Genomic DNA, 26944 nt, shown 5'->3' with positions numbered 1-26944 from the left:
TCTTCTTCTCCCCCCCCCCCTCTTCTTTCTATGGAAACTAACGTTGCGATGGGAACGATGTACAAAAAAGAATTTTTTACCTTGTAAACCTGTGATGTGACAATAAAACTGATTCTGATTCTGATTCTGATTATTCAAATTGGGATTTAATTTGAGGTCAATTAAGTATTTCATTTCAATTAAGTAGGTTAATTGAAAACAGCTTTTAATAGGATGATTGGTTAATAAGGCATTGGTTTTCTGATTGCACTGATTGGAGTTTTAAGGACTCTTGTTATTGCAAAGACAGGTTCATTATTTCCTGAAAAAGAAAAATACATTTTAATTGAATTGAAAGATAATTGAATCCAAATGGTGTTTAAATCTTTATTTTGTCAACTTTATTTTTCACCTAAAACTAGCTTCCAACAACATTTCTCTAATAACAATAGTAACAAAGAAGAATCACAGTGTTTCCACATGGGAGTGTGTAAGAATAGACCCTTACAGGTGTACTTTTACACTCAAGAGTTAAACTAACACTCTCTGTTCACATAACGCCTGCCTTTGTTTCTGTTTGTTTTAAATATAATGATATTCATAAACAACATAACAGTAACAATAATAACATGATAATAATATAATTTTGTATTTATAAACTAAAAGCTGAGATGAGGTGCGCTACAGTAGGTGTTTGTGTGAATGAGTGTCTGCGTTTGTGTGCATTTCAGAACGCAAACTGGGGTGAACAAGCAGAACAAACCCAAGTAAACGAATGAGGAAAAACTAAACAGTAAACACCAGAACCAAATGGAATCATCATGGCCGACATTCTAACGCTGTACAGAGACTGCCGTTATTACGGTAACAAGGCCACTTTTATTCACAACATATTTGGGCGACATATTTTCAACAAGGTTTCTATTATTGCAACGCAAAAGAGGCAACAAAGAGAGGAGAGAGAGACGGAGGGACAGATAGAGGGACGGATGGAGCGAGTGGTCGGACGGTAGAGGATGTGTTGTTTCTATCATCTTATGTGTCCATTCACTTCACTACCAAGGAGACCTAGTACACTGCCAAGGGGATCTATTACACTGCCAAGGGGGTCTATTACACTGCCATGGGGATCTAGTACACTGTCAAGGAGACCTAGTACACTGCCATGGGGATCTAGTACACTGCCAAGGAGACCTAGTACACTGCCAAGGGGATCTAGTACACTGTCAAGTGGATCTAGTACACTGTCAAGGGGATCTAGTACACTGCCAAGGGGATATAGTACACTGCCAAGGGGATATAGTACACTACCATGGTGACACAGTCCACTACTAAGGAGTCATAGTACACTACCAATTATTTAGTCCGTTTTGATAAACATATAGTTTAATTTCCTCATCACTCAATAGATCCATGGTAAAAAAAATGATTAAAACTGTCCAAACCATACTTTTCAGGAGATAGCACACTACCACACTACTGATGAGGGTACATTTAGTGTACCATCAAGTGTGCACCGAGCCACTCCGTTCCCTAACACTATCAGAAGCAGTGCACTAGTATGGATGCTAGGACACAGACACCTCTCTCTCTATTGCTCTCCATCCCTGTTCATCCAAACTGTACCTTCCATCTCTCACTATGTTGTCTCAAGGGGGCTGGGGGCGTTGGTTAGTGACAGAGAAGAGACGAAGCGTGTTCATCTTTGTTCCTGGTTTAGTAAGTTCTATCAGTCCTGAAACACTCCAAACCTGCTGTACACTCCAAGCCTTGCTTTTCATTCCTGGTTTACATTTCAAACCAGTTTTATATTGCAGACCAGTTCACCTCCATCACACTGGCATGTACATGATGTACAATCAAACAAAAAATGTAAAAAATACAAACTGAAATCAAACCCAATGATGTACGCGACATTCTGCTGATGTAACATTTGAACAACACATTTCCGGAAAATATGTTTTATGAACTTACTGATCTCCACCCTACCATCGTCACACTCTACTACTCACCTAATATCATTATCTTTTGTGCGCTGATATTGTGCTCAACTGGGGAAGCCAAATTGCCTAGTTGGAAGTGACCACTGGGTGGCGATAGAGTGCTCCAGACTGTTGGTGTGCTGACTTGCTTACAATGCTTCAAGTTGAATCTGGATCAACTTAAAAAGGCACAAAAGACACATTTTCTTTGTAGCCTCGCTTCTTTAAGGTCTTAGGTAACTTTTTAAATATAAAGCTTTCGACAACGCCGACTTTTTATCCTATTCGGTTGAACTTTAAAGGATGTTCTATTGTTTCCGACAGTGTTGACTGAGAGCTAAAGCATGTTTGTAGCGCTTAAGAGAAAAAAGACATTCCAACTCCTAGTAAAGATCTCCATGCATTGAACTGGGCTTCGGTTGCTGCATAGTAACTGCAGTGGCAAAACGCCCAGCATGGCTCACATGCATCTGTTCAGCACTACTAGATATAAGGCTAGAGGACCAGTGGACAAAGACGCTGGCGCTCTTCCAATAAACCACTGTCATTCTTACCTTTCCCCACATCCCTCCATTCTTGCAATAGCACTTTTTTTGCATCCCTCCAAGCAGAAAATGGGTATTAATTAAATTGCGAGCACACAATGGCACAAAGTGAACCCAGGTAACGGAAGCCCATGAATCATCTCACACGCCAAACCCTGTCAAACCCTCTTTGGCCTTTGGAGCGTTGCATCCAAAACGCTCCCTTTCTCCTTCAGCAGTTTTTTTTTGTGGTTTTGTTTTTGTTTCCGGCTGTGAAAACCACACAGTCAAGTCTCTGCAATACAGGAGTGTAAGTGTGTGTTCAATCTGTGTGTGTGTGTGTGTTCAATCTGTGTGTGTGTGTGTGTGTGTGTGTGTGTGTGTGTGTGTGTGTGTGTGTGTGTGTGTGTGTGTGTGTGTGTGTGTGTGTGTGTGTGTGGCAATCCTCCAGTGCTAACACACACACACACACACAATGACAGAAGCATTGAGAGGTGATGAGGAGACACACTATCTCCTTGTTCCTTAAAAAAAACGGGTCATGTCCTTTCCATGTCCCTTTTCCTTGTCCCCTCCAACGCTCCGCTTCCACAGCCACACATCACGTCTCTGTTCCATTCCAGGCAGGCAGCGGTCTGGACGGCCGCTATGTGGTCCTGAGGTCTGGCTTCCCGGGGCTACTGACAGACTTCTGCAGCGTGCCGGGCAGGTGGAAAGCCTGGAGCGGAGCGGAGCCTGGGATCTGGCCTCCTCCTGCTCCTCCGCCGCCCAGCGGGGTGCTCCCCGGGTAAGAGCTCAGGGGCTGGGAGGCGCTGGTCAGCGGGGACTCGGGTCGCGTCGGGACCTGGTTGTTGGCGGGACCGCACCACTGGACCCCCCTCCACTGGGTGGGGGCCAGTGGAGGGCTGGAGGAGGAGGCGGGGCGGCACAGGGACCCCTTGCGGGCGGAGGCGAGAGACGCGGCGGAGACGCCGGCCAGCGCGGCCACGCTGCTGGGACACAGCTGGCTGGGAGCCGAGTACTTCCTGCCTGGATTGGCCGACTGGACCACCTGGAGAGAGAGAGAGAGAGAGCATTGAGATCTGTGTGTGTGTGTGTGTGTGTGTGTGTGTGTGTGTGTGTGTGTGTGTGTGTGTGTGTGTGTGTGTGTGTGTGTGTGTGTGTGTGTGTGTGTGTGTGTGTGTGTGCGTGTGCGTGTGCGTAAAGTAACTAAGTATACATGTACTCAAGCACTGTACTTAAAGGAGAATAATTTTTTTGGTGAGATCTGACGTTCATAGTGACAGAACACTATGCAACCAAAAAAATAAAAAAATAAAATAACAGAAGTCTTGCTAGACGATATTGAAATCTCGAGATTTCAATCTCGTCTAGCGAGACTTCTGTTTCTTTTTTCTTTTTTTTTGGGACAGTGTTCTGTCACTATGAACGTCAGATCTCACAAAAAAAAAAGAAAAAAAAAGCTATCAAAATATGTGATCTAACCTAAGGCCTATCCGCGCACCTTTTAAGCTGTGGCGGCTCAGGGGTGGAGTTATGAAATTTTTCTACTGTACCATTCATCCTAAGATATCATAACGTCATAGAAAAGGTAAGAAAACTTTAGTCCAAAATTCCCCTTTAAGTGAAATTTTTAGGTATTTTTTACTTTACTGGAGTATTTCCAATGTTCAGTACTTTTACTTCTACTCCACTACATCTCAGAGGAAAATATTGTACTTTTACTCCACTACAATTATTTGAAAACTTTAGTTACTAGTTAATTTGAAGATTTTGATTATTATTACGAAACCACTTCAGCCCTATATACATTTCGTCCATTTGCAAATAGCCGATCTACAAGCTCACAATGCGTTGCGTGTGTGTGTGTGTGTGTGTGTGTGTGTGTGTGTGTGTGTGTGTGTGTGTGTGTGTGTGTGTGTGTGTGTGTGTGTGTGTGTGTGTCTCTAACCTCGTAGCTGTGTCCCTGGGTCTGCGTCTGTGGCAGCTGTTTGGCACTTCTCTTGCCCTGGAACAATTTCACAATTGATTAACATAATCATCGGTAGCCATAGCATTTTGCGCCCGCATGCACGCACACACACACACACCCACCCACCCACCCACCCACACACACACCCACCCACACACACACAATTATTTTCCCTGCATTAAACCTTTACAAAATGGCTAATTTCACATGAAGCTGTAACATAACTGGGAGTTGACAGGTCAACTAACTTGACCTGAGTGTGTGCAGGTCAACTAACTTGACCTGAGTGCAGCAAGTTTACACATATATGGCTGCTGCTGTTCATTGGAGCGACGTATGTCTGTGAAAGCAGGAGGTCTCTCCAAAATTAGTCATCATGAGTTCTCAAATCATTTTCAAATGATTTAGCTTGTTAAAATTGGACATGTAGCTATGTTATGATACAGGATACTTGGTTACATTAAAAATTGAGGTTTTTATACCAAACCAACTTGTCTTACGTAGACAATAACAGTATGTTTATTTGTTTTAAAGTTACTTATAATAATACATTTTATTTATATTGCACTTTACATTTAATAATAATAATATCTAAAATTGATATAGCGTTTTTCTAAGTACCCAAAGACGGGAGAAGAAAACAAGGGGGGAGAAGAAAACAAGAAAAGTAAAACAACTTTATTAAAAAAAACAAGAAAAAGGCTAAGACTAAGGAATAAAATCAATAAAAACAGTGGAATGATGATATTAAAGAGATTCTCCCCACAAAATGACTTTTTTTCTATCGATGAGTCACCCCATGGAGACTTGAATTCATGAATATTTTTTGGTTTTTGTTAATTTGATGACCAGCGGACCGGTAGGCAGCGGTTCTGGTAGAAGACACAAAGGAGACTCTTTGTGTCTCCTCCCGGAACCGCTGCTGGTCAATTCTTTTGGGTGAACCTATCTCTTTAAGAGCTGTGTCTCACCTGGGAAAGGTTCATGGCGTCTCTAGCCCAGTTGTCCACCAGCTTGTGAAGGTCGTCGGTGAAGGTTCCTTTCCTGGGGTGGGGCGGGGCAGACACACTGGTGGACAGAGACTGGGAGCCAGCATGATGACTCGACATACACGGACCACCTACTGCATTGGTGCTGGTGGTCCCTGGAGAGAGAGAGAGAGAGAGAGAGAGAGAAATGAAAAAGGTTATCGAAAAAACACGGCCCCCTCGCGTATTAGGAGGGCAGGGTGAGTCACCAGAACCAAGGACGGGTGTTTTTGATTCATCTAACATGCTAAAAATAGAGTTTGAAGTTATAATGGGTTTGTATAGGAAGGGGGCGTGTCTGATAAAATGAATATCAAATTTCTAAATAATGAATCAAGCAACTTAAAAACGTTCTGGGGGGCTCACAAAAGCCTGAGTAGACGATAAAATGACCCAAAGTTTTTTCTTAAGTGAAATATCCCTTTAATTCATATACTTTACTCAATATTAATCCCACATTCCTAATGTCGCAGTCAGAGCATGTGTGGTTTAAAACAGTGGTTCTTTCATGTCAAGGACCCCCAAAATGATATGTAGTTGGCAGCGGACCCCCATCTCAAATATTTTGTTCCAGGGACCCCCAGAAGCAAAGATTTGAGTTACAAATGTTCGCTTAAAAATATATATATATTCAATGGTTTGCACTAATTTTTTTTTTTTCTTCTAAAATAGCAGATCTACAAGCTCATAGCGCGGCACTCGGTGCTGCGGTATGAGCTTGTATATCTGCTATTTTTGGATAGCCAAAGTATACAAGGTTAAAGTGGTTCAAATAATTGTGATGCTATATTAACACATTTTGCTGGGGACCCCCTGGAACCCCCCCAAGGACCCCTGGGGGTCCCCAGACCACACTTTGAGAACCAGTGGTTAAAAACACATGACCTCGTTACTGCAGTTTGCTTTTGCAAAGGCAATAGATGCACATTCCTAACTGTGGTGTGTGTGTGTTTTTGCCTTGAAACTGCAGTTCATTCTCTGGCCATTAGATGGAGCGCTGCTCTTCTCTAAACAGCCAGGCTGACTTCTGACTGCAGTGACAGCACAGTTTTCAGGCTGGATAGATAATCACAAGTCTCTCTCTGGTTCTCCAATTGGGGTCCAGGGTTCTTGAGAGGGTTCGAGGGGTCCCCAGAAAAATGTGTTAATAATATAACATCAAAATCACTTGTGATGCGCCGTGAGCTTGTAGCTCTGCTATTGTCAAAAGGTTAAAAAAAATATTGAAACAATTGTGGAAAATGTGTTATAATTTTGAACATTTTCAACAACCCAAATCTTCTCTTATGGGGTCCCTCCTTGGCACATAATGTTTTCATATGAAGGCCAATTTCATAATTTTGGGGGTCCATCACATCAAAATGTGAGAATCACTGGTCTATTCTAGCAGGTAACGGACCATCATATAGAGCAGTGATCCTCAACCTTTTTGAAATTCAAGGACCCCCATGTTGACAGGCATCAGGCCATGGACCCCCATTTAATACCTTTTTATCTCTGGGACCCAAATATACACTGTAAAATCCTCAATGTTCATTTAACTCTCATTTAAAGGGTGTGCAAATGGTTTGGTTCCATTTGTACACTCTCAGAGTTACAGACCCAAAAGGGTCCATTTGGACCCCTGGTGGACCAGACCTTGAAAAACAGTGATTTTAGAGGTTCTATTCTGTTCTAAACATCTAGTAAGGTGGTAAGTTTACTCTAACATACATTTTGACACTTCAGAGAACTGTGATAATGTGTTAACACTCATTGTTTAAATGTTAGATCTTGTTAGATAAACCTACATGTAATTAAGCCTCTATAAACTATACACTGCTGTTATAAGCTACGTTCTGCTGTGTCATGGTAAATAAAATGGAGGAAAATAAAAGTGAAGGGGGGTACTCTGAGTCATTACTGTGTGCAGCAGCATGGAATTCTGGGAAATGTAGTCCAGACAGCAAGCCATGCTAAGGAAAGGGAGGGGGGCGAGACAACATCACGGGGAGTATGGTGTGTGTGTGTGTGTGTGTGTGTGTGTGTGTGTGTGTGTGTGTGTGTGTGTGTGTGTGTGTATACGCACGCACGCACGCGTATGAGCGTGCATGCATGCACATTCATACGTGCATGTATGTCGAATTTTATGCAGAGAATGAGACAAACCTGATTTCAATTCAGTCCGGGATTTCAAATAGTTATTTTGCTTATTTGCTTTTTGAGTACATTTACTCAAGTACTGTACTTGTGTACACTTTTGAGGATTTCTTACTTTAGCGGAGTATTTCCAATTTGACTTTTACTCCATTACATCACATCTCATTGTTACAAAATGCCAGACGTGTAGTTCAGGACCAATATGGTGGCGACGTTGGCGTACCATCCAGCGGCCATTGTCTACATACATTATGTCTGTTGGTAACAACACACCAACCACAAGTAACTGAACTGAAATGACCTCAAACCTGACTAGGGATTGATGGGGCAGCAGGACATATAAGCCTGAGTTATACTTAGTTATGTAACTAGGTATAAGTCAGGTATCAGGGTGGAGGAGGTAAGTGGGAGGATGGATTGAGGGACAGAGAGGGGGAAGGATGGATGGATGGATGGATGAAAAGGCCAAAAAGAGAGATAGTTACTACAGAGCTGGTTGCAGGGGCAGACTTTTTTCACCATCTTCCCTGTTGATTGTACGATTTGGGGAGAGAGTCAAGAGTTAAAGCCCCGCCCCACAAACCACATCAATCTCACGCACAATGCATCCTGGGACTATGAGTTCTTTAAAGTACCCAAACAAACAGTTAACTCAGGGTTGGGTCACTCAAATAGAATTGTCATTGACTAAAGATGGCTGCCTTCCAGGGGATGTCACGTCCCAATAGTCCCATCCCAGAGTGATGTCACAACACAAGGCTGCTAACCTTATGGACCTCAATACTTCACCCCCAAAATACATTTTACGGTGTGGCTCTGCAAGAGAGGGTCTGTGTGTGTGTGTGTGTGTGTGTGTGTGTGTGTGTGTGTGCATACGTGCGTGCGTGCGTGCCGAACTAATCTCGCAAACTGCTGGACCGTATCCGTACATAATCGTCTAACTGCAATTATTTGAGATAATCGCCATTATTTTTACATAATCGTCATAATCGTCTACATGTTGAAAAATGTTTCAACTTTGTTCTATAAGCTTACAACGCGTCACTTCTTGAATCGTGACGTGTTGTAAGCTTGTAGATCAGCTATTTCTGCTATGTTTACATGTATAAATTTTAAATACATATTAAGTATGTGTTAATAATGTCTTTGTATATTTAAGTTATTTGTCATATATGCCCTGTGCAATTTTTGATTACGAAGCCTAAATGGCAAACAGATTTTTTTTTTCATACGTTCCAATGTTCAATGGCCAAACACACAATTAAATCGTTAATCGCAATTATTTGAGTGACAATTAATCGTCAAATTTGTAATGGTGACAGCCCTGTGGCCTGTGCACGCTGACAGTATAGGCCACATTCATGTTTTATACTTTTACAAATATTTAAACATTTTTGTAACGGGCTGAGATTGCTTGATTGATCATAGATGGCTGAAGTCACTGGCCCGGCCAGATGAAGTCAGAGATCCACATGGGAGGCACACCGTTTGATGTGGATCCTGAGATCCTCATAATTTCCTAGTTTTCTATCGATTCCATGTTTTCAAGGCTTCACAGGGTGAGTCATAAAAAATGTTTTGGGGGGGGGGGGTGAAGTATTTCTTTAATGTCTGAGTTTAAATCCCCAAATGATGTGAACCATAACACAGATTACTGTAAAATCACCATCAAAATGAAATTGAGCAGATTATGTGTTAGGATTCATTTAGGTTATAATTACTTGTTTAAATGAATGCTGAATAGACTCCTTGGGTGACCAAACCCTGGTTCTGAGATGTTTCTGAGGTCCTCTGTACAGCTCATGTGGGCCACAGCAGAACTGGGTCGCAAGTTCGCAACAGTAATTATAATGACATTAATTGAAATCCCCACTCTACAATTAATCCTGAATGATGATTCATTTTTAAAAGCTAGAAAAAAGTTAAATACTAATATACGGGATTCAGTTTTCTACCATCAATGACAGCTGAAAATCTGACACAGATTCTACCATTCAAAGGCCCGATCACATCAGAACCAGTCAGAGTGACATTCATTTGCATATCCTTGTGGAAGCAGAAGCTTGCTGACAAATGTACAATTAAATGAAAGTAGACCATCTATCCCTGCCTCATGACTGCAAACCATGACAAAATTTGAATAACTTGATTCCAAATCTCACTATCTCAGTATGATTGTTTTCTTTTCGAGAAATAAAGGTTTCAATCAATCCATCCCTGCCTCACGGCTGAACGTAAACCATGACACATGTTTTATGTTTCGATTTATATTCTGGCAGAGCAGAATTGTACAAAAAAGTGTTATGAGACAAAGCTACAATTATAGTTTGGCTTCCTCCCCAATGCAACTGCTCCAGCCCTATCAGAGGTCAACACAGTCAAAGCAGGGTTGTTATTGGTCAATGCAAATTCTCAAGTTAATCAAAGTCGAACTCTACGCGATCCTTCCTTGATGCCGAATTTTCTGTACTTTGCTGCTGACAGGGAATCTACCCATTGCTACAATCGTTTGGGCATTTTTTGTAAATGTATACATAATGAGTGTTCACGGTTCATGGTTATCCACGGTTAACGTATAGCGTGACATCACTCATCCAGGGCCGGATTAAGACTTTGTAGTGCCTGGGACCACAATCAGTGCCTATTTTATCCAGCCTATTTTCACACACAATTAAGTTGTCTACATTATATGCCGCCAGTATATAGCACGGAGAGTGCAAAACATTCCAACAACCCTTACTACAGCACACACAGACCAGCGATCACCAGCTGTCTGAGGTTCTGAGAGTGAACCCAAACCTATTAAGTTTATTCTTTATAGCTCTTCGAGCTGAGAAGTCTGCAATGTACACGCTTACTTTTCCCAACAGCTGTTGTTGCACACAGCTCCAGCATGTGCATAAGAATGCAGTCTCCAACCCCTTCATTATGTCAGTAGTGCTGTTACCTTATTATGTGCACTGACAGGTTTTGGGTATCGTGCTCGCTTATGCCATGGAGTGACTGGATGATGTTTTTGTAATTAATCTACACTGCTTTGGCTGCTGACGCGTGATCAGACCACTAGACATGAGAGTCTCTATAAAGGTGAACATCATCCTCATAACGTTCAACAATCTCTCTTTCTTTACCAGCTACGGTTTCAGTGCACAACTTTTGTTTATTTTAAAAGCCAAGCCTGAAGAAATTCATATTAGACTTTGTGATGGCCGGCAACATTAGATATTTGACACATACTGTATGTCGGATTAACCCAACAGAATAAAGTTCATGTTAATGTCCCCCGTACTAGAACCAAGCACTTCTAGAACTAATGAAAGTGTTAACCCATTAAGACCGGGAACGCAGCACATGTGTCATTTTTAGATTTCTTCGGCTATTCAAAAATAGCAGATCTACAAGCTCATAGTGCGGCACCGAGTGCCACGCTATGAGCTTGTAGATCTGCTTTTTTTTTTTTTTGTGAAAATTTCTGCAAATCTTTGAATATATAAGCGGACATTTAAATAAATAAAAAATCAAATCTTTGTTTTGAGATGGGTGGTCCGCGACCAAATACACATACTTTTGGGGGTCCTTGACATGAAAATGTTTGGGAACCACTGATATAGGATTTAGAAGACATTTGTAGAATATAAAATTCTAAAACAGGAGATATACAAGCTCATAGCGCACAGCACTCTGTGCCGTGCTATGAGCTTGTATATCTGCTATTTTTTGAATAGCCAAAGAAATCTAAAAATGACACAGATGCGTTCCCGGTCTAAATGGGTTCAAATAGATTCTGAGAACCGCCGACGGCAGTAGCACTATCATATTTTAATCATTTATATGACTTATATAAGTTCATTTAAATGTTCATTTAATCAGTCTGGTTTACGTATGTTGGTGCACAGCCACACACACAGTGTCATACAATGCATGCTGGTGTGATCGGGCCTTAAAGCTGTTGGTTTCATACGGAGCTCTGAGACCCAGCTGGGAGGTAAGGGAAGGAAGGAAGGGAGGGAGGGAGGAAGGAAGGAAAGGAGGGAAGGAGAGGAGAGGGGTTGAGCTGCAGAGGGCTCAGAAGCACCTTCTATCTGGGTCGCGTAACCATGGCAACTTGTTATATTATGGTATGTGTAATTACATGTAAGATGCCTGTAATAGTAACTGATCCGAGTGCTTCAGAGAGTCAATGCAAATCACCAGAGACATTTAACTGTAATTTCCATGTACTTACACATACCTGATAATATCCAGCACTTATTGCAGTTAGAATATTTTAAAACAGTCAAACATTTTGATATAAACTACATCTAAGTTTTAAAAAAAAAGAGAGAGAAGAGAGAAAAAAAGGGTTAACTTGTTTAAGAACTGGATTTAAACCAGTAAATCATAAATGACAGAAATAAACAATAACAATAAAATGAATCTATACATGGTCAATAGGTGATGGGATGTTGGAACACTTGTTGTCATGGTGAGGGGTGGGGGGGGGGTGCTAGTGTGCAGTGATGTCATTCTATGATGGGAAATGCTTTTATTATGAGGTCATCATGACAGAGGAGCTAGCGTCTGATGTGTGTCAGAGTGACAGAAAATCTAAAAGGAGAGGAAGAAAATGGAAGAATGGAGAAAAATGACACATTACAGAGCAAAAGAAAAGAAAGAAAGAAAGCAAAGCTAAAAAGATTTGGAAATATAGATAGATAAATGGATAGATGGATGGATAGATGGATAGATGGATAGATGGATAGATGGATAGATGGATAGATGGATGGATAGATGGATAGATGGATAGATGGATAGATAGATAGATAGATAGATAGATAGATGGATGGATATATGGATATATGGATAGATAAATGGATAGATGGATATATGGATAGATAAATGGATAGATAAATGGATATATGGATATATGGATGATAGACGGATAGACGGATACTGTACATGGATAAATGGATAAATGGATAGATGGATGGAGGTGGATCGATAGATAGATAGAGAAAGAGAAACCAATTGTTGTTCTATAGGAAGACATAGAAGACAATGAGACTTAATGGATAGAAGGAGAACAAAGCAGAAGTTAAGAAAAGATCCATAGACAGAACAAAGAAGGGAAGGAATTAAGTGTTACACACAAGAAGAGAACACAAAGAAGAAGAGATGGGGAAGGAATTAAGCGTTACACACAAAGAGCCAAGCAGGGCGTACTGAGGAAGCGTGTCCTCCTTCCTGTTGGCTTGAACGGCAAACGCTCCGAACCCCAACTGAACCCTACACAGCCTGGAGAGGAGAGGAGAGGAGAGGAGAGGAGAGGAGAGGAGAGGAGAGGAGAGGAGAGGAGAGGAGAGGAGAGGAGAGGAGAGGAGAGGAGAGGAGAGGAGAGGAGAGGAGAGGAGAGGAGACAGAAGGGTGGAGGAGAAGAGAGAAAGGGGAGGAGAAGAGAGAGAGGAGAGGAGAGGAGAGGAGACAGAAGGGTGGAGGAGAAGAGAGAAAGGGGAGGAGAAGAGAGAGAGGAGAGGAGTGGTGGAGAGGAGAGAGGAGAGAGGAGAAAGACAGGGAAAGAGAGACAGACAAGGAAAGCGAGAAAGACAGGGAAAGAGACAGACAAGAATGGCAATAAGAGAAAGACAGGGAGGAGGAGAGATAAGAGATAGAGGAACAGATTGCAACAGTCAGCATCACACAGACAGAGAGACAGACAGACAGAGAGACAGACAGACAGAAAAGGCAGAGAGAGATAAATAGATCCAAATAGAAACAGAGTAGTGTTTAAACCTGCAGACAGCCTCCTCTTTATTTGTTTACATGCACATCTGTATTTACGTGTGTGTGTGTGTGTGTGTGTGTGTGTGTGTGTGTGTGTGTGTGTGTGGTTGTGAGATTGTTTACATGCACCAGTGTTTTGTAGATTTACACCAGCTGAGCTAATGGAGCTCAACATGGAGCACATTGCAAATACAGGACTGCATACATTTGTTTTGCAGCACAATTTAAAAAAAGTGTGTGTGTACTGTTACACCAGTGGTTCTCAAACCTTTTCATGTCAAGGACCCCCAAATTGATATATATTTGGTCGCGGACCCCCATCTGAAAATATGTTATGCCACGGACCCCCAGAAGAGAAGATTTATGTTAAAAATGTAAAAAAAGGTATTCAAAAACCTTCACTTACAGTATACGTTCAAGATTTTTTTTAAATTGCAGATATACAATCTCACAGTGCGGCACGAAGTGAAGCGCTATGAGCTTGTAGATCTGCTATTTTTGAATAGCCAAAGTATAAAAGATTAAAGTGCTTAAAATGACTGTGACACTATATTGACTAATTTTGCTGGGGACCCCCTGGTACCCCCTCAAGGACCCCTGGGGGTCCCCGGACCCCACTTTGAGAACCAATGCTGTACACATAGATTACTCCTATATTTAACTCTACTAAACATAAAGCCAGGACCATTCCAAACACTTTTACTTGAGTCTCTTGACTCTCTTGCAGTCCAGTAGAAGGCCAGTGGAAGCCTGGGACTCGCGGTGGGTCAGCCCTACCTGTAGTGGGAGCGCCCAGGCTGGGCACAGAGAGGTGGGCCAGCCCTACCTGTAGTGGGAGCGCCCAGGCTGGGCACAGAGAGGTGGGTCAGCCTACCTGTAGTGGGAGCGCCCAGGCTGGTCACAGAGAGGTGGGTCAGCCCTACCTGTAGTGGGAGCGTCCAAGCTGGGCACAGAGAGGTGGATCAACCTACCTGTAGTGGGAGCGCCCAGGCTGGGCACAGAGAGGTGGATCAACCTACCTGTAGTGGGGGCGCCCAGGCTGGGCACAGAGAGCGCGGCGTCGCTGGTGTAGGCCGAGCCCAGGTTGTCACCGGAGGGAGACGGCTTCAGGGCCTGGAGCAGAGAGCTGCTTCCTGAATCGGCCAACCCTGCCGGGGATAACAGAGCCGTCTGGCCAGGGTAAACGGAGGGGACGCTCTGAGCGGATAGAGTACTGCCTGGAGAGGAGAGGAGAGGAGAGGAGAGGAGAGGAGAGGAGAGGAGAGGAGAGGAGAGGAGAGGAGAGGAGAATAAGTCAGAAATGGCAATACCTGCTTTAAGCCCCACCCCCACAAAAACACACACACACACACACACACACACACACAGTCTCTTTCTCGGCTGCAATTTGTCTAGGTTTCCAGAGGACTCAGGATTTTCTTTCAGCTCATTTCTCCAAAGTAAGCTACAGCAGCTTTAAGAGATTTACTGTCAGTATAAAAGTGATATCTTTCCAAGTTTGAAGAGATGCTTGCCCAGCAGTCCGCTGGTCAGACTGAGGCCCACAGCCAGATCAACAGACCGCGAGGTGCGCAGTGCGACCCTGCCAGAGTATGCAGAGTATAGGTATGTTTGATACAGACTGTTATGTAGGCCTAGCTAATCTTGTCATCCAGGCGCACACACTTCCAAGTCAAATGTCTAGTATAAAATAAAATAAAACTCCCTGGTTAGAGTCAGGATCAGGGTCTAGGAGTCAAAGGCAGTGGTGGAAAAAGTACTCAAATGTTTTACTTAAGTACAAGTATCAATACTGCAATATAGAAATACTATGTTACAAGTAAAAGTGCAGAATTTAAAATGTACTTGAGTAAAAGTACTTGAGTCAAAATGTACTTAAAGTACCAACAGTAAAAGTACTCATTATGCAGAATGTCCTTTCAAGTTTTCAAATGTGTTAACATCTTTTGAAAATAGCCGATCTACAAGCTCACAATGTGTCACGATGCAACGCATTGTGAGCTTGTAGATCTGCTATTTTCAAATGGCCGAAATGTATATAGGGCTGAAGTGGTTCATGTATGTTTTGTCATAATAATCAAAATCTATAAAGTAACTAGTAAATAATTGTAGTAAAAGTACAATATTTGCCTCTGAGATGTAATGGAGTAGAAGTAAAAGTATTGGAAATTGGAAATACTTAAGTAAAGTACAAATACCTCAAAATCTTACGTAAGTACAGTGCAGTACATGTACTTACAGTAGTTACTTTCCACCACTGGTCAAAGGTTAGGGTGCTTGGCTAAAGGAAGTGGTTCCGAGTTATTTTTAGTTCAAGTTAGAGTTCAAGGTTGTTGAGTTATGGTGGAAGGTTAAGGGTCAGGGTACCTGGCTGTAGAGGACTCTTTTGGCTGGTTTGTGTAGAACTGCTTCTTGAGGACTTTGAGGACTTGGTCTTGGTGGGTCGTCTCCTCCGATTGAACACCATCACTGGAGGGACAACTGCCAGAGGAGGAACCTGAACACAGGGTCAGAGAGCCCAAAGTCATTTACTGTCCTCCCAGCGCAAGCAAACCAGTGCACAATTTTAGTGCACTGGAGTTGGGAATGTCCCGGAAAAGACGCGCTGTGATTGGCCAGTAGTCGCTTTGAGTGGCAGTGGGGGCAAACGCTCACCCCAAAACATGATGTACGATTCTAACGGTACATTAACTCGAACGGCGCTGAGTCGGCTCGAGCAAACTTCGCAACGTTCGGCACGGCGACTCGCTCGCTTTAGCTCGCTCGGCGGTACCGCTTGTGGCTCAAGTTTGCTTGAGACGGCGCACCTCCATCACGTTCAAATAATAAATAGTCTATTCTATTAGATCCCCGGAAGTTAGGGTTGGCAATCTAATGATTAGCGAGGCACGCCACCGAGCCGGGTGCTGGCATGGGGTTTCGGGCTATATTCAAATGTGACAACGCCCCCACCGAGCCAATCTTCCCAAGTCCAGTAGGGCGAAAGCCCCGCCCAGTAGCGCCCAACTCCAGTATAGTTCCATATATAGCCCTCCCAACAGCCCACATAGTTAAAGGTCATTCCCCCCAAGCCAATCAAGCTAATCTGTAGCACCTGTTACTTACCTGTGTATTAATGGATCCCACGCACCAATGGACCTACCACACACACAGGTTAGGGTAAGGGTTAGGGATAGGGTTAGTTATAATGGGGCCAGTCAGACAAACGTGACGTCAGAATAACGGGCCGTCGGAATAATGTCATGGCACCGATCAGATGAAACAAGCTGATCTACAAGCTCACAATGCATCGCTCTGTGATGCGTTGTGAGCTTGTAGATCAGCTTGCATCATCTGATGAATGTGAACTCATGTGTATCATAGCTTGTAGATTGATTGATTTACAACGAGCGCTTCCAAACTCGAACACATTGAAAAATAATCGCTGCAAGGAATTTATTGACAGAAAGTTGCTCATAACATGAAAACAGTGGATTTTTATGAAACAAAGACTTGACAGACGCAAAGAGGATAACCCAAGATATCCATACAGGTGCAACATTGGTCAGTTTATCGTCATTAAATACAATCAGAAAGGACTTTTGTGTTTCATGAATGGGCTGTCAAGGGAGGGTATTGCAACTTAGATGCAGATAGCATTTATAGCATCTAGGTTGTTTGCGGCTACATAGCTTGTACATATCCGTTGTATCATCAACGGATATGTATCCCATAGCCCGGAGGGGCGGACATGTACATAGCAACAATCTCTTTTACGCACGCGCGCGCACACGCACACACACACACACACACACACACACACACACACACACACACACAGATCTACAATTTAAAGTAACTAAGCTGAGGAAAAATACTTAAAAGTTAACAAAGTGAGTAAAAAGTAGCAACCACATACAAGAGCAGCAGGCACACTTAAAAGTTATTATTATAATTACCTTCCCCAGCCTGGTGAACAGACCGTCTATCTCCTCTCTCTGTTTGCTGTGCAGCGCCTGGATCTCACGCGTGTGTCTGACATGGGACAGACAGACAGACAGAATGATTGACAGGTAGATAGACAGACAGGTATACAATTCCAATGAGATAAATAATGAAAATAGAGGGGAAAAAAAGATAAGTAGTATTATAGTATTACTAGTCCATACCCGGTCGACGCATCCGTGGGGGGATATGCGCACATGATCTGGCAACCCGTAACCATGGCGACTACATAAAAACGCGAATAAACAGCTGAGATTTGGTTAAATTGAAAAACGGGCTTCGCTGTGAGGTGCACATGGTAATGGTCAATGGCATGACCATGACACCGTGACAGAGGTTTGTCAAATTATAGGAGGATATAGGAGGATAGTATAGTATATTCTAGTTTCAGAGGCTTCGTCCCAAAGCTTTACGACATAAAGAAGTGGAATACGGCCAAGAAGAGAAACTGCTCTGATGAGGAGATAGATATTAACGTCACAAGTCCAAGAGGAGAGGAGAAGAGAAGAGAAGAGAAGAGAAGAGAAGAGAAGAGAAGAGAAGAGAAGAGAAGAGAAGAGAAGAGAAGAGAAGAGAAGAGAAGAGAAGAGAAGAGAAGAGAAGAGGGATTGTAGGACCTACTTTTCTCGGAGGCGGTTCACCTCCGTCTTGAAGGTCTCGTCCTCAAACTCAGAGTCGTCGTCGCTGTTGGCGGAGGAGGAGGAGGAGGTGCGGTTGTTCTGACTGATGCAGGAGGTGATGCTGTTCTGACTCATGTAGGGGATGTGCTTGCCGTCTGCTCCAGCAGCCCCGTTAGCAGCAGCCTGGGGCGGGTGCACCTGCCCGGCCTCTGCGCTCCCCTCCTGCGCTCGGCTAACGGAGAAACGGCCAACACGGGCCTCCGGCTTGGTGATGACCTGGAATGAAAGAGTGAGAATGCAATCTTTTTCATTTCTTTTAACCATGCAGATGTCACCGTGATTGCATATACCTGCTGCTTACACTGGATATGTAATCCATCTGCACAAGAAGCATTTCTGCTTTCCAGAGTGCCATTCGATTCGCGTAGCCGGACAACTATTCCACAATCTCTGAATGCTATATAGAGTCTGGAACTACATCTCCTGAAAGCCGAGACGGAAGCTGTCATCTGTTCATCATTTCCGTTCAAAAGTCGGTAAGTATTTGATAATTTGTCATATAACGTCATTACATTTTTATTTATTCTATTAACTCTTTGACTGCCAGAAATAAAACATAATTTGCCAAGCCACTACCAGCGATTTTCCCGATTGGCTTAAATGACTTATCCGAGTCTCGTAGAGTCGGGAAAATCCCGATTCTCGTAGAATCGGGATGATTGCGGCATGCCGCCACGATCATCCGTTCCATAGTTGTAGGCAGTTGAATGTAGGTTGTTTTCGCCAAAAAGCAACAGAAACAGAGAAAAAGCTATTTTTCCAAATCGAATAACGAGCGCAGTTTTTTTTTCCAATCACGTGATTTGCTGCTGATTTGCTTCTGCGGTGACTCCCAGGTTAGCTAACAGCGCCATCTAGTGGAAAACCACTGAAAACACAAAACTTGTCATACTCGTCAATCAATGGCAGTCAACGAGTTAAAGTCAATAAAGTGTTGCACCCCTACAGACAGGAGTACCTGGAAGCGTCCGATGACGGTGTGTTGGGGGCAGGGGGGCCGAGCGGGGGGTCCGTCCACGACATCACTTCCTCTCAGAGGAGGCGAGGACGTCCTGGGCAGTGTGACATCACTTCCTCTCAGGGGAGAGGAGGAGGAGGGCTTCCTGTGCAGAGTGTTGTCCGGACTGGAAGGAGCAGACGAGGACGAGGAAGAGGAGGATGAGGTAGAGGAGGATTCTGAGCAGGATGGACGCTGGACCGGACACACTTCTGTTGCCAAGGAAACCTGATTGATGGAGAGAGACAGGGAGAGAGAGAGAGAGAAGGGAGAGAGAGAGAGACAATATTTGTCTCTGAGATGTAGTGGAGTAGAAGTAAAAGTACTGAAAATTGGAAATACTCCAGTAAAGTAAAACTACCTCAAAATTTTACTCAAGTACAGTACTTGAGTACATGTACTTAGTTACTTTACACCACTGCCTATTAAACGTGACAATATGAGTGTTACATGGCTTATCTTATCTTCAGACTCTGTGGAAGATAAATGAAAAATTACCTGGAATCTTCCCAGTTTGATCCCAGTAGCAAGAGGAAGAGGAGGAGGGACCAACTCTTCATCCAAAGAGAAAGGAACTGAAACAGACAGACAGTTCTATTGGAGATCTCCACCAACCAACAATACATCTGGCGACATCTATACTTGATGCAAGGGTTAAAACCGTGGAGAAAAGAGACGCTAACAAAGCTACGCCCCTACGACTGCTTTGAAAAACAATACCATGATACCATCCCAATACCAAGGACCTCCCTCAAGTCTTTGCATTAGCTGTTATGTTTTATTGTTATTAGAATCGTTTCCACCCAGTTCAAGCCCTTACATTGAATTTAGACGTATATTGGTACAGTAGACAGGGATCTCTGATATGTCTGGCTACATGAGACTAGACAGACAGAGATGCACAGACACAGACAGACAGACAGAAAGATAGTAGGCCTGTCCCCGACTAAGGATTTCTATAGTCGAATCTGATTGGCCAAATGTTGCCAATAGTCGTCTAATAGTGAAAACCTTTTTTTTTTGGCATGATTCGACAATCTCTCAGTCGAATCATGCAAAAAATATGTTAGGCAATAGAGGAACATTCCATTTGGGCTGTAGGGGTGCTTAATGTCTGATTTAACATATACTGTACTTGCTTGGTTTCTCTCAATAAATCATGATGTATATCCTATTTTGGCCAAACCATTAGTTAATTAATATAACAAATTAGGCCAATCTCTCAGTCGAATAATGACAAACTTTTCTTTTTTTTTTCATAATTCGACTAAGAGATTAGCAGTCGACTCAGAATCCCCTCGACTGATTAGTCGACTATTCGAATAATCGAGGTCAGGCCTAAAAGATAGACTGGGAGACATGCAGCTAGATTGACAGACAGATAGATCTCTAGATGGATGGACAGTGTACAGTACATACAGCACATAGAGATACAGATACAGCATAAAGACAGACAGATACACAGACATACTAGGTGTTGGTCCTGAAGGTGATCCAGTGAAACAGGCCTGTAGACAAAATAAAAGACAACATGTTTAACAGCACATAATAACCATAAATTATACATACTAGTCCATGGATGTATGCACACAAAATATTTGCAGACTTTTAGTTATGTATGGGCAAGGCTTGTGTTCCTATGAGTCGATGTCTGCCTGGCTGCGACAGTGACAACAGGCATGTCGTCGCGGACCCCCAGTGAATGCTTCGCGGACCCCTTGGGGGGGACGCTCTGCTCCGTTGCGCGGGGATGTGCTCTCTCTCTCCCACAACCATGAGAAGTTGATGTTTGAGATGTTTGAGCTAAGCTACGTGTGCTAATGACACAACCTGAATTGGAACGTTTGCACGTGTGAATCTGCGTGCTAGTGCTATGAAGATGATTATCCAAAGCGCCCTCCCGCTCATAAAACGCAGTGCGTGTGTGTGTGTGTGGACACGGGCCGTAAATGAAAGTCCTTTATAAGTTTGCAGCGTGTATGTGTTGTGGTGTTCTCTGCGTGGCAGAGGCCGTGGTCGGCAATCGGCAGCAGAAACTCCGCGTTTGATCATCCCATAGCTTGCGGCGCTGTAACCATGACGACAGATAATCCTATAGGCCGAATCTCAGGTGTTTACACAAAAACGCTAATAAACATCTTACATTTTGGAGTGGTGAAAAACAAACGTGGTGGTTGTGTGCATATTAAACTCTGGCTATTTGAAAATAGCAGATCTACAAGCTCACAACGCGTCGCGATGCGACGCGTTGTGAGCTTGTAGATCTGCTATTTTCAAAAGATTTTTATAAATTTTATACATATGATACCTTGTGAAATGGGACATTCTGCATAAATAAGTACCGGTACTTTACTTTTGGTACTTTAAGTACATTTTGATGCCAATACTTTTGTACTTTTACTCAAGTAAATTTAGAATTCCGGGCTTTTACTTGTAACGGAGCAGTTCTACATTGCAGCATTGATACTTTTACTTAAGTAAGACATGCGAGTACTTTTTCCACCACTGTTATATAGTAGGATAGGATACATTATCAACCAGACTTTTGTTGTTGCAGAGTAATAATAATACATCGATATCTGTGTTTGATGGCTGAGCGTTGTCCATGTTTGCTTTATTGAATTGCTTCTACAGTGAGATTGTTTGCTGGGACTGTTCAGCACACGGTGGCACTATCGCTCATAATGATTGGTCAAATTGGTCAAATTGGTAGCGTGGCGGTCCAGGCAGCCTAGGCTGCAATGCCAGCCTGACATCGTGTCGCGGGTTCGACTCCTGTTCCCAACAACCTTTGCTGCGTGTCACACCGCCCCCCCATCTCTCTCCTCATTTCCTGTCAGCCTACTTTCCCTATTCCTCTCTAAATAAAGGCATAAAAAAGCCCCAAAGAAAATCTTTAAAAAAATAAATACTGCCATATGTGTATGTGTGTGTGTGTGTGCACTTACCTGTGTGTGCGTGCTAACAGGAACGGTCTCTGGGCTCAAGGCTCTTCGTAGTTGGGCGTCCAAGTCTTCAAGAGGCTGCTGTGACTGAAAAAACACACACACACACACACACACACACGCACACACGCACACACACACAAATCAAAATACAGAGTACTTATTTAGAGTACACCCCGACTGTCTGTCTGTCTGTCTGCCTATGAGAGAGAGAGAGAGAGAGAGAGAGAGAGAGAGAGAGAGAGAGAGAGAGAGAGAGAGAGAGAGAGAGAGAGAGAGAGAGAGAGACAGACAGAGGAGCTGTAGCCTATGTCACTGTTAACGAAAATCACGCTTCTGCTGTAATTCAATTGGTCAGATGTTAACCATTGAACCAATAAGATAATGGCAGGCATGTTTACCACACAGTGACACAGCAAAATAACAGCTGGAATGAGAAAAAGACACGTGTCCTACAAAACTAACTGTGCTTCAGAAGGACAGAGGTCACGATATTTAATTTACACATCATAAAAAACACCATTGGAATGTCAGTAAATTATCTGAATCTTCTGTACTTTTGTCAGGACCGGAGATGTAGTTTAACCCATTAAGACCGGGAACGCATCTGTGTCATTTTACGATTTATTTGGCTATTCAAAAAATTGCAGATATACAAGCTCATAGCGCGGCACCGAGTTTTTAGCAAATTAGCATTTTTGCAAATCTTTGAATATACAGTATATTCTACAAATGTCTTCTAAATTCTAAAAACTGTTTTTTAAAAAACATTATGTTGCTATAATATCAGTGGTTCTCAAACTTTGTCATGTCAAGGACCACCCAAAATTATATGTATTTGGCCGCAGACCCCCATCTCAAAATATTTTGTCCCAGGGACCCCCCAGAAGCAAAGATTTGAGTAAAAAATGATCGCTTTAAAAACTCTTTATTCAAAGATTTGCACGTTCATGATTTTTCAAAAATAGCAGATCTACAAGCTCATAGCGCGGCACTCGGTGCCGCGCTATGACCTTGTATATCTGCTATTTTTGGATGGATAAAGTGGTTACACAGATGCGTTCCAGGTCTTAATGGGTTAAGGTAATTGTTCTCTGTACAAGGCTAGTGTTATGGTTAGGATGATTAAGATTAAGATGATTAGGATGACTAGGATTAGGAGGATTAGTGATTATGATGAGGAGGATTAGGACTAGGGGGGTTAGGGTAATGAGGAATATGATTAGGGTGAATTAAGAGGAATAAGAGGATAAGAACTAGGATTTACAAGATTAGGATTAGGGTTATAAAAGTAGAGCTGAGAAGACAAAGACCTGTGGAAGACTTGACCCAGGCAAAGAGGGCAGGAGCTCTGTGGGAGGTGTGTTGGCCTAGAGAGAGAGAGAGAGAGAGAGAGAGAGAGAGAGAGAGAGAGAGAGAGAGAGAGAGAGAGAGAGAGAGAGAGAGAGGTGTGGGTGGTGATAGAGAAAGACAGAGAGAAAAATAATGAATTGGAGGAAGATACAAAGGGAAAGTGAGAGAAAAACAGAAGTGTGAGGAGGAGAGACAGAAAGTCACAGATATTGAGGGAAATAGAAAATGAGAAAGAGAGTGAGAGAGGCAAAGGGAGAGAGAGAGACCAAGCAACGTACTGGTATCAATCCAAAAACCTGCCGACATCAACTTACTCATATTCTATTCTAGTGGTAGGCCTACTACCATTCCAGCAGTAGCATTATCATTCTACAAACACTACTATTTGGTACACAGACTCACCGGTACTCTACAGAGGGGTGGTTTAGATGGAGTTGTTTGGCTGAAGGGTGAGGCTGTTACACCTGGAAAACACACACACACACACACCCGTTATCAGTTACTGAACACACACACACACACACACACACACACACACACACACACACACACACACACACACACACACACACACACACACACACACACACACACACACACACACACACACACACACACACACACACACACACACACACACACACACACACACACACACACACACACACTCTAGTGGTGGGGGGAAAAAACGTTAATTTCAGTGAACGAACGATTTCACGTTCACAGCAATGATCCGTTCAAATTATTCGTTCAAATTATTCGTTCATGTCTAGTGAAAACAACTCAACCCAACTCAACCGCACCGCTGTCTGTCTGTCACGGGAACAGCCCGCCCTCCCGTCCTGTGTACGGGGCGGCATGAACAAAAGCGTGAACTTAAAAGCTTCAGGAAGTTCAGGGTTCGTTCACGTTCACGCCAAAGAACTAGTTCTTTTGAACGAATCGATCATGAACGACTAACACACACACACACACACACACACACAAAACCCACCGACAGGAGCAGGCGTGGCTCCGGGTGTCCCAGGACCCTGGTTGGGCGTAGCGGCTCCCAGTGGCAGGCTGGTGGGAGGCTGGGGAGTAGGGGGGTTGCTGGTGGTTTGGTTGGAGGTGGATGCAGTCACAGACACAGTGGAGGAGGAGGAGGGGGCGAGGGGAGAGGAGGTGCCCGCCACGGTGGCCCCCGTGCCTGGCTCGGAGGCGGGCATTTCCCCGGTGGGGAGGTCCATGAAGAGAGAGCGGAGCTTTTTGTCCAACATGTGGATATCATCTGCTTTACACTCCACGGCCACGCCGTCACACCTGGAAACCATTCAGATTGTTATTCATGGTTTTATGTAGGCGGTGTTACTCAGTTATGATTCATCAGTTCAATTCAGGAAGGTTACAATAGAACGCTACAGTTTGTAGTAGTCCTAAAACACACAAGTGAGATAGCAACATTTCAATGCTTTTTCCCTCATCAGGGGTTTGGGATTTATGCAGAAAAATAATCTCAGTGGTTAACATATTAAGCCTAATTTACACCGGCAGCATCACAACGTTGGCATGTTCTGATTGAGCATCGAGTTGCAATGCAAACTCCAGGCACGTGCACAGATAGACTTTTTTTTAGTTTACATATCTGCATCAGACAGCATATGGCTATTGAAACAAATACATATGCAATTACGACGTACAAGATGTGCCTGTAATAAATATCACACTACTAGGGCAGCCGGCAGTTCCAAGGGCCGCACAAGGTGCCCTTTTTTTTACTTGAGCACCTGCCCCTCAAAATGTCTGTGCACGCCACTGGCAAACTCTATGGTGATGAGCGTCTCCACAGCATCGGGATGCTCAACAGCAAGAAGAATAGCTTCAAAGTTGAGAAAACTTAAACTTTGCTGCTAGTATGCACTAGCGTCCAACCAATCATAGTCCCCCTCTTCCCCATTTCTCCACCCACCAGGGGCAGAATATTTGTTCTCACTACACATTAAAACCAGGAAATACTGTAGCATGATTTTCCGGTTGAACACCGCGAGGAGGGGGCAAAATTTAACTGGAATCACAGGGTGGCGTACTGACCTGACATCACACTCGGCACAGTGTGCGTGCGTCTGTCCAGGCTGGGCCGCGGCCTGAGGCTGACTGTGGACCGGTGTTGGCGTTACGACCGGCGCAGCGGACCCCGCGGGTTGGAGACCCGATGACACGGAGGTGGTGGAGGAGGTGGGAGGAGCAGCAGCCGGCTGGGGGGCGGGGACGACAGTGGAAGAGAGAGAGGAAGGAGGAGAAGATAAGGTGGAGGGAGGGATTGAAGGAGGGCTGGAGGTAGGGATGGAGGGAGCGATAGAGGGAGGGACGGAGGTAGGGATGGAGTTAGGGAGGGAGGTGGGGATGGAAGGAGGGATGGAGGGAGTGATAGAGGGAGGAATGGAGTTAGGCAAGGAGGCAGGGATGGAGGGAGGGTTAGAGGGAAGGACGGAGGGAGGGATGGAGAGAGGGTCAGAGATTCCTTGGCTCACTGGCGTGTCAGACAAGGACGAGGGAGTGGTGAGGGGTGGTGAGGCGGTCGTCAAGGTGGACGACGCTGCCGTCACTATGGCAACGGCAGGCTGAGTGGCTGCTCCCTGGGCCTGAGTGGAAGCCTGGGGCGGGACGGGAACCGTTTGGACCTGCACCTCCTGCTGGGGTGGAGGAGAGGACCCGGGAGGAGGGAGAGAAGTCGAGGAGGAGGTGGAGGAGGGAAGGAGAGGTGGGTCTTGGGGTTGGGTATTCGAGCCGACGGCTCCAGCTGTAGTGTTGTGCGTAGCTGCTGGAGCTCCGGCGGGCGGTGCGGGGGCGGTGCATGTGGAGGGAGCCTGTAGAGGGGGCGGGGCTGATGGGATAGAGGGAGGGGCCGTACTGGGACCAGCGTCGTACTGGTTCTGTAGCAGCTTAGAGAAGGCCTGCTGAAGGCTGACGGAGCCGGCCGACTGGGACAGACCTAAACCCTGGACCGGAGTCTGAGATGACGCCAGAGCAGAACCTAGAAACACAGGAAAATATAAAGTTTAGTTTTTTTGCCATTTATCCAATTACCTGAGTCTCCTTCAAAGGGAACAATAAGGTTTGTCTTATCGTATCTCATTTCAGCTTTTCTCATAAACTCATTCGATTTTTTCTCACAAGCTGTGTTTTCACTACAGTGCCAGAATGTTTCCGAGATTTTTTTTTTGCATAACTTGCTGGAATGGCAATTGGAGAGACCGTCTTATAATTTGATTTGATTAGATTTTTGGTGTGTTCTGGTCTCTCCTGATGTCTGACCCATTTTAACCTTTTGACACTTTGACCGCCTTTTCTGAGCGTTTCATTGGCTTAGAATAGCGACCCTCTTACCTTGGGGTTTAACACTTTCTACCGGGGAAACCATAGTATTTTAAATGTCGATTCACTTTTTATACACAACCTTTAATTCCGACTCACAACTCACAGGCACTCTTCACTTGGCTAGAGACAGAAATAATATATCTTACCTGAGCATGCAACATTTTGTCCAAGAAAGTGGTGCTTACATGTTGAAGTTTATTCCTCGTTGGGTTCTTGACGAAAGATCCAGGTTTGTTCCGCTTTT

At 43.9% G+C, this 26944-nt stretch overlaps 1 protein-coding gene across 1 annotated transcript in view; it reads right to left on the bottom strand.

The window, feature by feature from the left end:
* Positions 1 to 352: 352 nt before the first annotated feature.
* Positions 353 to 26944, bottom strand: part of wnk1b (WNK lysine deficient protein kinase 1b) — a 126337-nt gene continuing 99745 nt past the window's right edge. Inside the window, exons 20-34 of the mRNA XM_080421577.1 lie at positions 25414 to 26356; positions 24338 to 24645; positions 23746 to 23807; positions 23304 to 23360; positions 21994 to 22077; positions 20517 to 20553; positions 19544 to 19620; positions 19007 to 19273; positions 17990 to 18264; positions 17323 to 17398; positions 15752 to 15881; positions 14404 to 14601; positions 5429 to 5601; positions 4437 to 4493; positions 353 to 3536 (exon numbers count right to left, since the gene is read on the bottom strand). Coding sequence (XP_080277703.1) covers positions 3132 to 3536; positions 4437 to 4493; positions 5429 to 5601; positions 14404 to 14601; positions 15752 to 15881; positions 17323 to 17398; positions 17990 to 18264; positions 19007 to 19273; positions 19544 to 19620; positions 20517 to 20553; positions 21994 to 22077; positions 23304 to 23360; positions 23746 to 23807; positions 24338 to 24645; positions 25414 to 26356 — 3149 coding nt within the window. The 3' untranslated portion in view covers positions 353 to 3131. The remainder of the gene's footprint in view (positions 3537 to 4436; positions 4494 to 5428; positions 5602 to 14403; positions 14602 to 15751; positions 15882 to 17322; positions 17399 to 17989; positions 18265 to 19006; positions 19274 to 19543; positions 19621 to 20516; positions 20554 to 21993; positions 22078 to 23303; positions 23361 to 23745; positions 23808 to 24337; positions 24646 to 25413; positions 26357 to 26944) is intronic.

Source organism: Gymnoscopelus braueri, assembly GCF_963280865.1.
Source record: "Gymnoscopelus braueri genome assembly, chromosome: 23".
NCBI lineage: Eukaryota > Metazoa > Chordata > Actinopteri > Myctophiformes > Myctophidae > Gymnoscopelus > Gymnoscopelus braueri.
This window is presented reverse-complemented; position numbering and strand designations above follow the sequence as displayed.